The 14,822-nt window shown below is 26.4% G+C and overlaps 1 protein-coding gene across 1 annotated transcript in view; it reads left to right on the forward strand.

Moving 5' to 3' along the window:
* Nucleotides 1-13,980, forward strand: part of LOC100210552 (vacuolar protein sorting-associated protein 26B) — a 60,752-nt gene extending 46,772 nt beyond the window's left edge. Inside the window, exons 6-10 of the mRNA XM_065797975.1 lie at nucleotides 3,434-3,496; nucleotides 8,975-9,081; nucleotides 9,202-9,270; nucleotides 13,058-13,200; nucleotides 13,309-13,980. Coding sequence (XP_065654047.1) covers nucleotides 3,434-3,496; nucleotides 8,975-9,081; nucleotides 9,202-9,270; nucleotides 13,058-13,200; nucleotides 13,309-13,389 — 463 coding nt within the window. The 3' untranslated portion in view covers nucleotides 13,390-13,980. The remainder of the gene's footprint in view (nucleotides 1-3,433; nucleotides 3,497-8,974; nucleotides 9,082-9,201; nucleotides 9,271-13,057; nucleotides 13,201-13,308) is intronic.
* Nucleotides 13,981-14,822: the final 842 nt, after the last annotated feature.

Below are 14,822 nucleotides of genomic sequence, written 5' to 3' on the forward strand. Positions count from 1 at the left end.
TAAGTTGGGAATTGCTATTAAAAAAAAATAGTTATAGAGCAAGGAAACAATTGACAGAAGGCTTGAAAAGTTAAAGGTTGTATGAGTCAGGAAAATATAAAGATGGGAGATAAGAGTTGTTAGAGCATGTAGGGACTCATACAGTACACGAACAACCTTTTGGATGCTAATTTAGCAATCAATTGTATATATGGTTTCCATATAAAGTCAGTAGTAAATGATAATTTAAGAAGGCATAAAGAAGAGGACTCAACGAGAGGATTGCTATTCATTAATATAGGAATGTCGACAGTATTGCAATAGTTGTTTGCAGTAAATAACTGAGTTTTGTTGAAGTTAAAATTTATGAGCCACTGTAAGCCCCAATCTGTTACAGAAGTGAGATCAGCTGCCTGTTCTAAACAATCGAAAAGAGATCCAGACAGGAGTATAAAGTTGAGTTATCAGCAAAGAGAGCTACTTTAAATGTTAGGCTGTCAGAAAGATCATTAATGTAGATGTAAAAATAAAACAGGACCAAGGATAGATCCTTGAGGTATCCCAGAAGTTACAAGAAATGAAGAAGAGTGATGGTCTTCGAGGATGACTTTAATAAAATGGTTAGAAAGAAATAATTTGATAATCACAAAAACTTTTCCAGATACACCATATTAAACAAGCTTATGGAGAAGACTAGCATTCCAAACTTTGTTGAAAGCTTTAGATATGTTAAGAGCAGTAGATCTAGACTCTTTGCCTCCATCTAATGCACAATAAAATTTTTCAGTTGTAGCAGTTAGCAAGTCAACCATAGAGCAAGAGGATCAAAAACCGCATTGATAGTCTGACAGTAAGTTATTTAACTCAATATGGGATGTGAAAAATTTGTTGATCAAAGACTCAAAGACCTTGCTAATAACAGAAAGAAGAATGATTGGACAATAATTGGAGGGATCAGAATGTTTACCTGAGTTTTTGAAAATTGGAACAACAGATGTACAGGGTAGAATGTTGTCTGAACCACAAGCTGTAGAAGAGTTTAATTTATATATGACTTTAGCAACAGAAGCTGGAGTGATTTAAATGTCTAACAATGTGTTAACATGTTTAATTGGAATCGAAAGATGAGAGTGGCCATAAGGTTCAAGAGTTAAATTAGAAGAAAAGTTCTTTGCAAATAGTTCAGTCTTATCCTTGGGAGAGGTAATAAGATCAGTCCCATGAATGAGAGATGGAATGTTAGACCTTCCATTGTTAACGATGCTGTTGAAGATTTTCCAAAAGTCTCTAGAGCCTAACTTCTGAGATAAAACACAAAATTTAGTGAACTGAGAATAAGGGAGCTTAGCATCAGTCGCCACCTTTTTACATTGATTTCTTGCAATTATAAAAAGCTGTTTGTTTTCTAGAGATTTGTTATTCTGTAAAAGATGAAAAAAATGATTATGATTAGATATAGCAGCTGCACAAGAGGGTGAAAACCATGGAGTAGAATGAGACTTGACTTGGACCGACAAGAAGGAATAAAAGCATACTTTCCTGCCTGCCAATCATTATCTTTGAATATGATATCACTATTATTTTCAGCAAGTTTTATTTAGGTTAGCCTTTGGTTGATTTACCTGCTAAATGCTTCTTTGGGATGAAAATTGATAAATACTATAAAGAGAAAATTGATAAATTTGTGGAGTCCATGCTTCACTTGAAACCATATTGCATGATTTATTTGCAAAAAAAGTTTTAATTTTAATGAAAGTTTCACATAACCAGGTCTTGAAGAGTATCTCCATATGCTGCTTAATAAGTCTCCATAAGCAGAAGATGCTTCTTGGTGTTGAAATCAGAATAAACATAATAGCAGTTCAACTTGTTTCTCCGCGCAGCGGCCTTGTTCGTCAAGGTTCGTGTTTCGGAGTTATAGAGTTGAGAGAGGGTTATAACCACTATTAAGTAGCCTCCTCATCTGTAGTGGCTTTATCGGCCTTGAGGAGGTGAATAACAAAAAAACAAAAAAAACAAAAAAGTTCATAAAAATCTAAATAGGACACTGAAAATATTTTTGTCTGTGAAAAACATAGTGAAATTGAAAATTTGTAATAAGTTCAATACAGTGAGAATTTCAATGATGTATTAAAATAATTATTTTTGTAACAATATATGTAGAAATATTTCCTGTTTGTAGCATCTCAATGGTCTGTATTAACTTGAGACATGTTTTGTGGAGGCGGAATTTTTCTTTTTCACATTGTCCTCAGTAACTCTTTGCTAGAAAAAAAAAAATTATTTTAAAATATTATTTTATAAATTGGTTTTAAATTACATCAAAGAATATTTTGAAGAAATTTAAAATGTTTATAATATGTAAAACATTTCTTGAATAATTTACAGTATAAAAAATGATAAAATAGTTTTTAATTCATTTTTTAATGGTTGCTATCTCATGTCTACTGAGAAAGTGAAAGTAAAAGTATTAAAAAGAACTAAAAATGACTTTAACTGAAAAATCTCAACTTAAACAAAAACGTCCACACAAGAATAATGATTTATTAAAATAAAGCAAAATAAATTTTCCAAGTATGATAAAAATAATAAATAATCACCTGTTAAATAATTAAATATTATTGAATTATTAAACTAATAAATTTCAAAATACTTAATTTTAATTGATTGAATAATACAAAAAAAATGTTTATAAACAATTCGTATTTGTCAATGAGTTTTTTAAAATTGAATTGCGTGTTTTGTTAAAAGTTTTTTTTTTTTTAAAGTAATACAAACAAGATTTAAAAAAAAGCAACATGCAACTAATAAATTAATAGATTAAATAAATTTATCAGGTTAATTGATTTAACGAAATTAATAGATAAAAGTAACATTATATAAAAAATCATAAAGAATTAATTTAGTTTATAGTTAAATATGTACTTATGGATCTTTTCTTCAAATCTCAAATAACATCACATACTATAATACGCACTTGTTATACTTATTTGAACATTTAAGTCTATATAATGAGTGTGTTATTTAAAGAGGAACATTTAAATCTATATAATGAGTGTGTTATTTGAAGAAGAACATTTAAATCTATATAATGAGTGTGTTATTTGAAGAGGAACATTTAAATCTATATAATGAGTGTGTTATTACAAAGACTCTGACATCAAGTTCAAATTTAACCTTTGATTGGAACATTTTCTTTGCTATTATTTTCTTATTATTGTTTTGAAAGTTTTGTAACAAAACTTTCAAACTCTAATTTAAAATTCTTTTTTTAAATTTGTTTTTAGTTTTAAGTTTTAATAGTTTTAGTTATTTAATGGTTGAACATCACTCGTCTGCATTTTGACTTGAAACTCAAAATACAGATGGTTGATGTTTAATCATTAAATAAATTTAAAAATTATGTATGGAGATTTGGGAGTTTGACAAAGGGGGAATTTTTTTTTTTTTTCAGCATAAAGATGGAGGTAGGCATAGAAGATTGTTTGCACATAGAGTTTGAATACAATAAATCGAAGTAAGTAATTAAGTTTTATATTTAGTTTTATTTAGTTTTTACTTGTTTTTAGCTTCTTCTTTTTTTTACATTAAGAACTCAATATTTTTTTACTACTTTTTCAAAAACAGTATAATTTTTTATTTATTTAAAGTTTAGTTTTCAAAAACAGTATAATTTTTTATTTATTTAAAGTTTAGTTTTCAAAAACTATGTGTTTAAAAACTAAACTTTAAACAATCTTTGTTTTTGTAAACAATGATTGTTTAAATTTATGAATTTTCAATTCAGTAAACTTAATTTTAACAGATTGTTTACAAAATCTAATTTATAAGGCTAGAAATATTTATTTTTATTGTATTGTTTTTTTTCTTTTTATATGTGCTGTGGGAAGGAGCATATTTTAAACTAATTATTTAGGGATAAATGTTTAGATATTCTACTTAGACATTAGACTAATATATTCTCCTTATGTTTTATTTTAAATGTAAACTTTAGTTTTGGCTTAATGCTTGATTTGTTGTTTTTATATTCACTCAACATAGTTGCTCAGGAATGGCTTTACAAATGCTTATTTAAGTATGGGATTGTTATTGTGAAATTGCTATTTGCATAAGCTGTAGCCTCTAATAACCATCTAGTTTATATATACATACATATATGCATTAAAAAGTTCATTTTATAAGGAAATGATAAATTTAGATTTTATTCCTTAAAAACTATGGTTTTTAAATAAAAAATGAAAAAAAAATTTTTTATGTTTTTTACTTTCAAAATTATTATATATTTTCACATCATTTAAGACCCAACATAAAATACAATTAAAAAAAACACTTTTTTTTGGATAGTATTAGGGACACGCCCAATGTTCAAGGGTCTTGGGCAATCCCTAAATTTAATTTTTATAACCTAATTTTTGAAAACCAGTGTCATTTTATTATTTAGAATACAATTCACTCTAATAGACATACATATAATATATATATACTAGTTGATCTGACCTGTAAAAATAAGGGTCTTTGTAAGTATGTTCCACTCTGACCTTTTCTATACTTTTTCCTTATATATATATATCATAGCTTTCCGGGCCCATAAAATACAGGTCTTTACCAAATCTACCATTTCTAAACTTATCTATTCCACACCAATCATTTCTATGCCTATTATTTGTTTACTTTGATATTTTTACATAAAATAATTTTTTTTACGTAAAATAAATTTTTTTATGTAAAATAATTCATTTTTAAGAGCAAAAAAATTAAAATGCACACTATTTCAGCATACCTAGAGCTTATAAAAGGTTTACGATAAGGTTTGTTTTTCTCCTAAACACATATCATTGATAGCTCAATGGTTTAGTGCGCTGTCATCAGTGTCATTTTGGGTGAGTAAAAACCTCTCCTACTAAATTTGGAATATTTTTCAGATTTGCTGTATTTATAGCAATATTTATAACAAAAAATAATAATATAGCAAAAAGTTTTTCTATTTGTTAAAATAATATAGATTTATAGATTTATTATACACGATTACAGAAGTTTGTATGCAATGCTGTAAAATTACAGAACTATGAAGATCTTAGACCATTAAAAACTATAGACTATAAAATGCTAAGGGATCATCTATAAATTAAGCAACGCTAAATTTATTTTAAAAAAAGAGAGTTCAAATTTTTTTTAATTTCTGTTATTTAAAATCCAAAACAAAACAACGTTATAGGTCTATAGATTTTATATTCTATATATAAACATGTTTATACTCATTTTTCTGGCACAAACTCAACTTAGTTGTAAAAAAACTTGAAGTGTAAAACTAAAATAACATCTCGATCATGACACAACAAGTTTCCTCCTGTTTTTTGATTTTTTTTAAATTTTTTAGCTTTTTTTAAAAATCTTTTTGTTTGTTAAAGTGTATAATATTATTACATGTGTGTGTATATAATCTCTATAAAACTTCATAAGTATATTGTAGGGGAGACCGGGGCTAGTTGGCCGCAGGGGTAAGTTGACGAACTGCGTTTATCTTTAGAGCCTTTCATCAGAAAGTGACAAAAATTACTCAGAAACTTCCTCATTGACCATTTTATCATTCACTGTAGTATTGTCAGGATTTGCGCATGCGCATGGGAGATATTGAGATTAATGCGTTTTTTAGACAAAAACGTAACTTTTAGAACATCGCTTCCTTTTTACTTTACAAAGAAAATATTTAGTCGTATGAAAAAAAAATTATTGTAAAAGTTCCAGTCACAATTGGTTTACTATATCCAGTCGGACTTTTTTTTTCAAAGCTGCCGTTTTTCAGGATCTATAGACTGTTTATTAAAAAAAAAGCTTTCGGGGTAAGTTGACAAATTTTTTACGGGGTAAGTTGGCTCATAGCATTTACTATGGAAAAAAATATTTATTTTTATAAAATTATTTTCTTTTATTTTTTTTATTTTAAACAATATTGAAAATATTTATTCTTACAAAAAAATTAAAAAAAAATTTTGTTTAGTTTTTTTTTCCACAGATAAAAGGTGGGTTACTGTTTGGCTTTTATACGGACTAATATTTGGTACCAGCTAAAAGTAATATTAAATTTTGGGATAAAATTGTTCCAAAAATTAATTTTAAAAAAATTTCTTTTAATTTTGCACTTAATAGTGCATTAATAATCATTTTTATAGTTTGCGCCAACTTACCCCGTGGTGGGGTAAGTTGGCGCAAATTTTTTTTTTTTTTTTGAGGGTCCGGAATGGCCCCAAGAATTTTTTTCTTTAAATGAATGCAAATTTTATAAGATACCCTAATCCATACTCTTTAAGACTACACTTTAATATTTTTAAAAAAATGTACTGTTAGGGCTACAGAGCTCATAGAGTAAAAACCGAGCCAACTAGCCCCGGTCTCCCCTATTTTAAAAAATCTAGAAAAACAACAAAAAAAAGAGTCGCCAGTGGTAAGACTCGAACCATGACTTTTTAGTTCAGAAGCTCTGCGCACTAACCACTTAGCCACTTTTGCATGTTGACATACTAAATTTTAAAAGTATATAATAATAAATTCTACAGATCAAAATTAAGGAGAGGTTGATGCAATGCAATTTTCAAGTGAAAGTCAAACTGTAAAACTTGATATATATTTAAATATGTTTTAAAATTACATAATTTTACATAAAAAATGCCTAAATACAGAAATGTTTCTGCCCAATTTATGAAAGAAACAGAAGCCTCCAGCAGCAGGCTGTATATGTATATATATATATATATATGTATATATATATATATATATATATATATATATATATATATATATATATATATATATATATATATATATATATATGTATATATATATATATATATATGTATATATATATATATATATATATATATATATATATATATATATATATATATATATATATATGTATATATATATATATATATCTATATATATATATATATATATATATATATATATATATATATATATATATATATATATATATATATATATATATATATATATATATTAGAAAATTCATGGGCGCCCGTTTTTTAGCAACTTTTTACACATGTAAATGTTAATTATTTTAAGAAATGAAGTGAAGCCGGTGAAGGCAAATAAATCTTATATATATTATGCATACCATATATTATAAGTGAAAAAGAATTAAAATAAAAAAAGTTTAAATGACTTAAAACAAATGTTAAAAATAAAAAATTTCAAGTTAAAAAATTTCATTAAAGAATTTCTTTATAAACTATATTATTCTCGAGTTCCTAATAAAAGAGGGGGGGGGGGTAAACTATTAATTTTTGGAAAATTTCCTCCTCTTCCCTCCTTCCTCATTTATTAATTTTTAATTGTTGTCAGCAAAAACTTTATATCTCAAAACTAAAAAAAAAAATCAATGAAAATCGACCTTAAAAATTAGAAAATAATACTTTCAGTCATCAATAAAAACGAAACTTTCAGTGTAAACAGGCTTTAAAATTCGCTGACCTGGTAAATCTCAATGCATCATATTAAATCCTATTGAAATTATGCTCAAACAACTGTTTTAAAACGCGCATTTGATCACAAGCCACGCTAGAATTAAATAGTTTAAGCGTAATTTGTAAAAAGTATTAGTTTGGATTTATTAACTAAACTTTTTTATAATAAATACTTACATTGTATCATGAAAAAATTCCCACCCCCTCCTTTTATTTCCCTCCCCCTCCCCCTCCTCCTCTCCTTGTATTAAGGACTCAAGAGTAAGAGCATTAAGGATAACATTTTTCTTTAAAAGCAAGACATGTTACGCACTTTTATGTTATTTATTAACTGAATTAACTATTTATTACCCGTCGTGTCTTTTATTATATTAATATTTATTATTATTAATATATTTGCATCAATTAGTTAATTAATAAAAAAATATTTAAAAAAAAAAAAAAATAGACTCCTATAGCAATTGAACCCAGAGCGCAGGCATCACGATCAAATTTATTAACCACTACACCACACAATATTGCATCTCAATAAGTTAATAAAGTTTAGATAAAATTAATTTTTTTTGAACCCTTAATATTTTTTTAGTAATTAATGCGCTTTAAAATAAAAACATTTCCACGTGATTAAAATGTAAGCATTACACTCTCAGGAAACCAGTGACCTGGGTAAATATATTTTATATATATATATATATATATATATATATATATATATATATATATATATATATATACACACAATTTAGCATATTATTATGACTCAAGTATATTTTATTAAATCTTTCAGTAGAATCATGTTTACTAACTGCACACCTAGTTAAAACAGTATGAAATTTAAAATTATCTGCAATTTAATTGAAAAGTTTTAAAAAAAAATAAGAAAAGTTTTTTTTTTAATTTCTTTGAATTAAATGATGTTTTTTCTAAAAAAAAATTTTTATTTTGCTTTCAAGGTTATATTTAGTATTAGTAAAATAGAAAACTGCCTTGGTTGATATTTCTATGGTTGATATCCATCTTGGTTAATATTTTTATGGTTGATATTCTCCTTGGTTGATAATATTAATTTCTTGATTGATATTTTCAACAATTGATTGATATAATAACAAATATATCAATCTTTGATTGATATTTTTATTGTTCTGCGCTATTTGTTATTTTTGTTATTCTGCACTACACATTATTTTTTGTTGTTCTACTCTATATATTCTTTTTGTTGTTCAGCACTCTATATTATTTTTGTTGCTCTGCACTATATATTATTTTTGTTGCATTGATATGCATAATTATGCATTTACAAGTCAATACAAGTCAAAAGTTTGTAAAATTTTTATTTAAATTTTACAAACTTTTTTTTCAGCAGTCATTTCTGCAGTAATAATACATTGTTACTGACACAAAAATCAAATTTTAAATCTATATAGTAATAATAATAATAATAATAATAATAATTATTATTATTATTATAATAATGATGTTTATAAATAGATCTTTTATTTTGATTAAATTAGGTACCATTTAAAAGATGTTATTGTTGGGAAGATTTATTTTTTGCTAGTTCGAATTAAAATTAGACACATGGAACTAGCAATTATTAAACGAGAAATAGCTGGTACAGGTCAGGTTTTTTGATGTTTATGTATCACAATTTGTTCATATTCTATAACTTTCTTAAGCAGTGTTTTTTCATGAAAAATCATTTTTTATTTGTTTTCTAAAATTAGTGTAGTTTCATTAGGTCCTAATACATATACTGAAAACGAAACAATTGCAAAGTACGAAATAATGGATGGTGCACCTGTTAAAGGTATTCTAGATTTTAATCTCTAATCTAGATTATGTTTTTAAAAGTCTCAGTTGACTGAAATGACAAAGAGATTATTTATTGGGATGATTTGATACTATTCCTAAAGTTTTTTTTTAGATTTTTAAGTAAATACTATCTGTCTTAATAAGTAGATGCTATCTGTCTTAACAAGTAGATGCTATTTGTCTTCGATTTTTAAGTAGATGCTATTTGTCTTAATAAGTAGATTCTATTTGTCTTTGATTTTTTAGTAGATGCTATCTGTCTTAATAAGTAGATGCTATCTGTCTTAACAAGTAAATGCTATCTGTCTTAATAAGTAAATGCTATTTGTCTTTGATTTTTAAGTAGATGCTATCTGTCTTAAAAATTAATAAAGATGCTTATTTTCTTTCTTAATAAAAAATTGCATGTGTGATTTAAGCCAAGGAAAATAGCTGATTAAATTAAAATTGATGAAAAATGAATTGATTTATTTGATTTATTTGTAATTTTTTTTTTAATTTACCAGGATGCTATTAGTTTATGGACAAGGTTTTTACAACAAAACTTTTACAAAACTTACTTTAAAGTAAGTTTTGTAAAAGTGATTGATTGAGTGAGACTGAGATAGTTGACTGACTGAAAAAATAGTAGACTGAGTAAGTTTTGTAAAAGATAGAGTAGTTTTTGACCAAGTTGGATTGCTTCCAAACAAAATATGTTGGGTAGAAATGTTGAAAGAGGTAGTTGTGTTGTGTATAAGTTAGGTTAAAAAAAGTAGTTATGTTGGATACTGATTATGTTGAAAGAGGTAGGTTGGGTACAAGTTGTATTGAAAGAGATAGATTAGTACAAGTTATGTTGAATGAGATAAGTTGGGTAAGTTTCGGAAAAGTTGGGTTCATGTCAAGTGAAGTTACTATAAGTTAAAACTTTCTAAAATCATTTTGAACAAAACGTTCAAAAAAATATATAGGGTACACCCAGTGGTTGATGTTTTTACCGACTCTTATAAAAATAATAATTTCTCATTCGTTATTTCAAAAATGATTTATCTTAAATGTTTTATTGTATAAAGTTGCTTTTTACAATACATTTATAGTAAATGATGTCCAAAAATAAATAAAGGAGTTATAGTCCCAAAAATGTCAAAAAGTTTAACACAGAACAACATCTTAAGATTGGCGTTTTTGTTCTCCAGTATACGACACTTATAAAATTTTTAAAATTAGGCATTTCTTTAAACACAGGTACTTAAATGATACATTTAAGTACCTGTTTTTTATTTGCAAAACAAAAAAGTAAGTTTTTTATAGTTTACAAAATAAACTATAAAAACACACTGTGAAGAAAACAGTTAAAAGTCAGTTTTTTATATTTTATAGCGTAAGATAAAGACAATTTAAACTAAAATAGGAAACATTATTTTTCAGCTTTCTTTTTGTGGTTTTCTTAGCATCACAGCTTTTTTTAAACACCAGACCTAAGTGTGTTTTTCTTCTTTTCTGCAGTTGCTAATTGCTAATTGTTTGCTAACTTCTTTGGTGGCAATAGTTTTTTTTTTGTCCGATATCCCCTGACATTTTTTTTGTCCCCTGACATGGAAACTATTTAAGATTTTGTCAAAACAGATTTTGCATGGAATTTTTGAGCAACTGTCCTAATTTTATAAACAGTAAACTTAGAAACTTTAGCGAGGGAAACCGCAGTTTCCCTGATGCAGTTAGGCTTTGCTTATAGCTGTTCGTTAAGAAAGCGATGTTAATGGACTTAAAACAGGAGGTGGTAAAAATGTTTTGTTGATTGCGTCAAAAGAAAAAACGATATTGAAAATGCAAGAAACTGTATTAAAATGGAGTGTCAAGGCAAACATTTACAAAATACATACAACTTAATATAAGCTATGCTATTTCAATAGAATTTAAAGGAAATATAAATATGAGCTTCAACACGGCTTCATTTCTCAACATGGCTTCTTCCCTCAACAGGGCTTGTTGATTGTCTGCATTTCTTCTTTGTTCATTCATTCTCTTGCTCATTACTTCTTAGCTCATTCATTCTCTTGCTCATTACTTCTTTGTAAATAATTAAACCACTTTTTTTCTCATGGAAAACACAATGATTCTAAATAAAAACATTCAATGACCAAGTCATTGCATTCTAATAAACATCTTTAAAAGATATGTACAAATATAAATTGATTGAATGTTTGTATAAGTATTAAATTTTTTTTTTTTAAAAAAGCTTGAATAATAGTTTGAAAATTTAATGAGTAAAAATAACTTAAAACTTTATAGTTGCACCAGCTCCCAGTGATTTTATAAGATTAGTGATTCTATAAGATTAGTGATTCTATAAGATTAGTGATTCTATAAGATTGCAGTATTTATCAGGTTTGAGAGCTAACATTGAGCTTCTCAATCTACTTGCATACAGTAAAAACTGATTATAAAATTAATTAACTAATAGGATTTTAAAAATGCCAAATTTACCTAATAACGTTATGAACTGCATTGCCAATATCCTCCTCAATATATCGGGATGCCATTTGTGGCATCTGCTTATTATATGAGACATCTTAACTTAATTTTACTTTTAATTTAATTATTTCTTTTAGACATAGAAGACTATAAACACATTTAATAACAACAAAAACATTTAGATATTCATTTAGAACTCCAAGATGTGGAATTTATCTCCAAGGCAATTACATTGTTAAAATCTTTAATGATTGTGCAAATAGAACTTTACAAAACATTAACAATTGTCCAAAGGGAATTATTGTGTAGCAATCATAACAATCAAAAAAGCAAAATTTTTTAAGGTAACTCTCTAAAAACCCTAGCAAACATTTTTTTCAGTCGACGACTAGAATTCTGTGTTGTCGAAGATTGGAATAAAATTCAATAGCTTATAGAAGTGTTAGTTTCAAACATAAATCACTGGCACAAACCACATAAAATACTGGATTGTGGCTCAGAACGTCTATTATACGACAAAGTAATGATAGTAAATTTATATATATATATATATATATATATATTTTTGTCGAAAACCGGAAAACATAATAAATATCTACCAGTCTTCGACACCCTTTCTTTCCTCACTCCCTTTTCAGTGTTTTGATTTTAAAGGTTTGGATATCTATTTCCGTGTCAGCATGAAAAAAAAGATAAAGTTTCAGTTACATTACATTTGTCATGCGTTTTTTGTGGTTATCTGAAAACAGTTATGAAGATTATTCCAAAGATTTAAGGGTATTTATGTTAGTTGTTTACGATAGCCAAACTTCATAGAGTTAAACTTCAAACATTTTTAGGAAAAATATAGGCAATAATTTTAAACACTTTTGGCACTTTGGTTAGTGTTAGCTCAGCATATTTTTCAGTGATAAAACGTTGACCACTGGATGGGCCGTCGGCCACTGGGTGATTTACCCTATTAAATGATAAATCGCACCAAATTTTATTTGTGTTTAACGGGAAATCTATTTGGCTATTTTTATCTCGCTTGGAAAATTCTATTGGACTCTTTAGTAGAGTGGATTAGCAATTTATAGTTTCTGACATATATATTTTATATTTTTTTACATTATAATAAATTGTAATAGTTTTGAATATAAAATTGTCAACGAATTATTTTAATAAGGATTGAATAGTTTATGCCTTGTCCAAAATCCTTTAAGTTTTTAAATCTTTTTTTCATTTGATGTTACTAAGATTTTATGCATTTTTAAAAATATGTTGTTACAAACTTGGTTCAATCGTTTATTTTTTATCTACTCTTTTATTGTTCGTTAATTTAGGTGAATCCATACCTATTCGATTGTTTCTGTCAGGGTATGAACTTACTCCTACTATGAAAGACATTAATAAAAAGTTTTCAACACGATATTTTTTAAATCTTGTTCTTATTGATGAAGAAGAACGACGTTACTTTAAACAGCAGGTAATTTCTTGTATAACGATTTGTTTATAACGTATAGTACACGTATAGTAACATAATACATTGCTTTTATCATTTGTTTTGCAACTTTTGTTGTTTGTTTTTCCCTAGGAAATTGTGTTATGGAGAAAAGGAGATATTCCCAAACGACTTAAAATCGCCGGATTAGAAGATAAATTTGAAAGAAATTAATTTATAAAATATATAATAACTAGTTTTATACGTTTTATTTTCTATTTTCATGTTAAACAAAATTTTAAAAAAATCTGGTAAACAAAAATGAATCCTTTTGCATTTTAAGTATAATGAATGTAAATAAATATTTTGATATATGGAGAAAAGGAAAGTTTCTGAGCCTTCTCTAAAGTTGCTATTTGTTAGTATTGTTAATTGTTTTTTTGTTTTTGTTTTTTAAATATACCCTAAATTATTCTTTGCTTTATTTTTTTAATTTTAACATAATCACTTATTTCAATTTGCTATTTGTCCGACGAAAAACTCCAGGTTATAAAAGCAATATAGCTTTCTTGCTTTTTAACATGAAAAAACAGGAATGATGTTCTACATTTTGTATTGAAATCTTTTTATTTTGATAGTGCGAAAACTGTAGATTTTATTGTATCTAAGTAACCATATTTCTTGAATTGACTTATAAATCATCGATAATATGTTTGAAAAGTTGTTGTATTTTCGTACGTGTTGTATTATTTATTTAATTTTTCTTCGCATTTAATTTTTTCTTTACGAATATTAAAATATGACGAGTTAAACGTATTTTTACAATATCATTTATTTTTGTTTCTGACAAAATCCATCTTGGTATTTTAGGATAGGTCAGCGGTACTCAGCGAAGTTAAGGAGAGATTCGAAGAAAAATATAGCGTTTAGGCCCTTTTGTTTTCAAAAAATGCTGATTTATTTTGTGTGCGTTTTGATTGGTATATTTAGGAAAAAAAAATCACGAAGCTTGTTGTTTTATTTTGTTTACAAATATTCAGTGATTCTATTATCTACAAGTTTAAAGTTTTAGCTGAATACTATGGGGCTGAAGTTATATAAAAGCTGAAACGTTTTTGTTTAATAATTTATTGAAACGACTATAAAGAGATTATGGTAGTAAAGTGCTATGAGTGAAACTTATGTGAAAACTTCGATTTTAACGTTTTTACTGTTTACGGAAAAATAAAATAAGAGGTTATTAGTCATTAATTATTATTGAATATTTTAATGCTGTAAACAAGGAGTCTTTTTACTTTCGAATTAAAGAGACATTTTTGAAACGTAAATACTTAACACGTTTGTTTCAGCTGTTTTTATGACGCTGCTCCGTCGCGTTTTAAGTATTTTAGTGGTAGTTTTGTTGCTTTGGTTAAAAATTTATAAAAAATTAATAAGTTATAGAAGAAAAGCTTAAATCTTTAAAAATATATAACATATAATATATAACAGTAATAGTCGAAAATAAGCGGAAAACAAAAAAAAATTGAAGTTTAAAAATGTAAACTTTTGTTTTTAAGAAATGCAAACCGTTCAGATCTTTCCTTAACTACGTTGAGTATGTTAAACAGTTAACCCTTAAGATATGTTTGAATATTTAACCCTTAAGATATGTTTGACTATTTTTT

The sequence above is a fragment of the Hydra vulgaris genome, chromosome 05 (assembly GCF_038396675.1).
Source record: "Hydra vulgaris chromosome 05, alternate assembly HydraT2T_AEP".
Lineage (NCBI taxonomy): Eukaryota > Metazoa > Cnidaria > Hydrozoa > Anthoathecata > Hydridae > Hydra > Hydra vulgaris.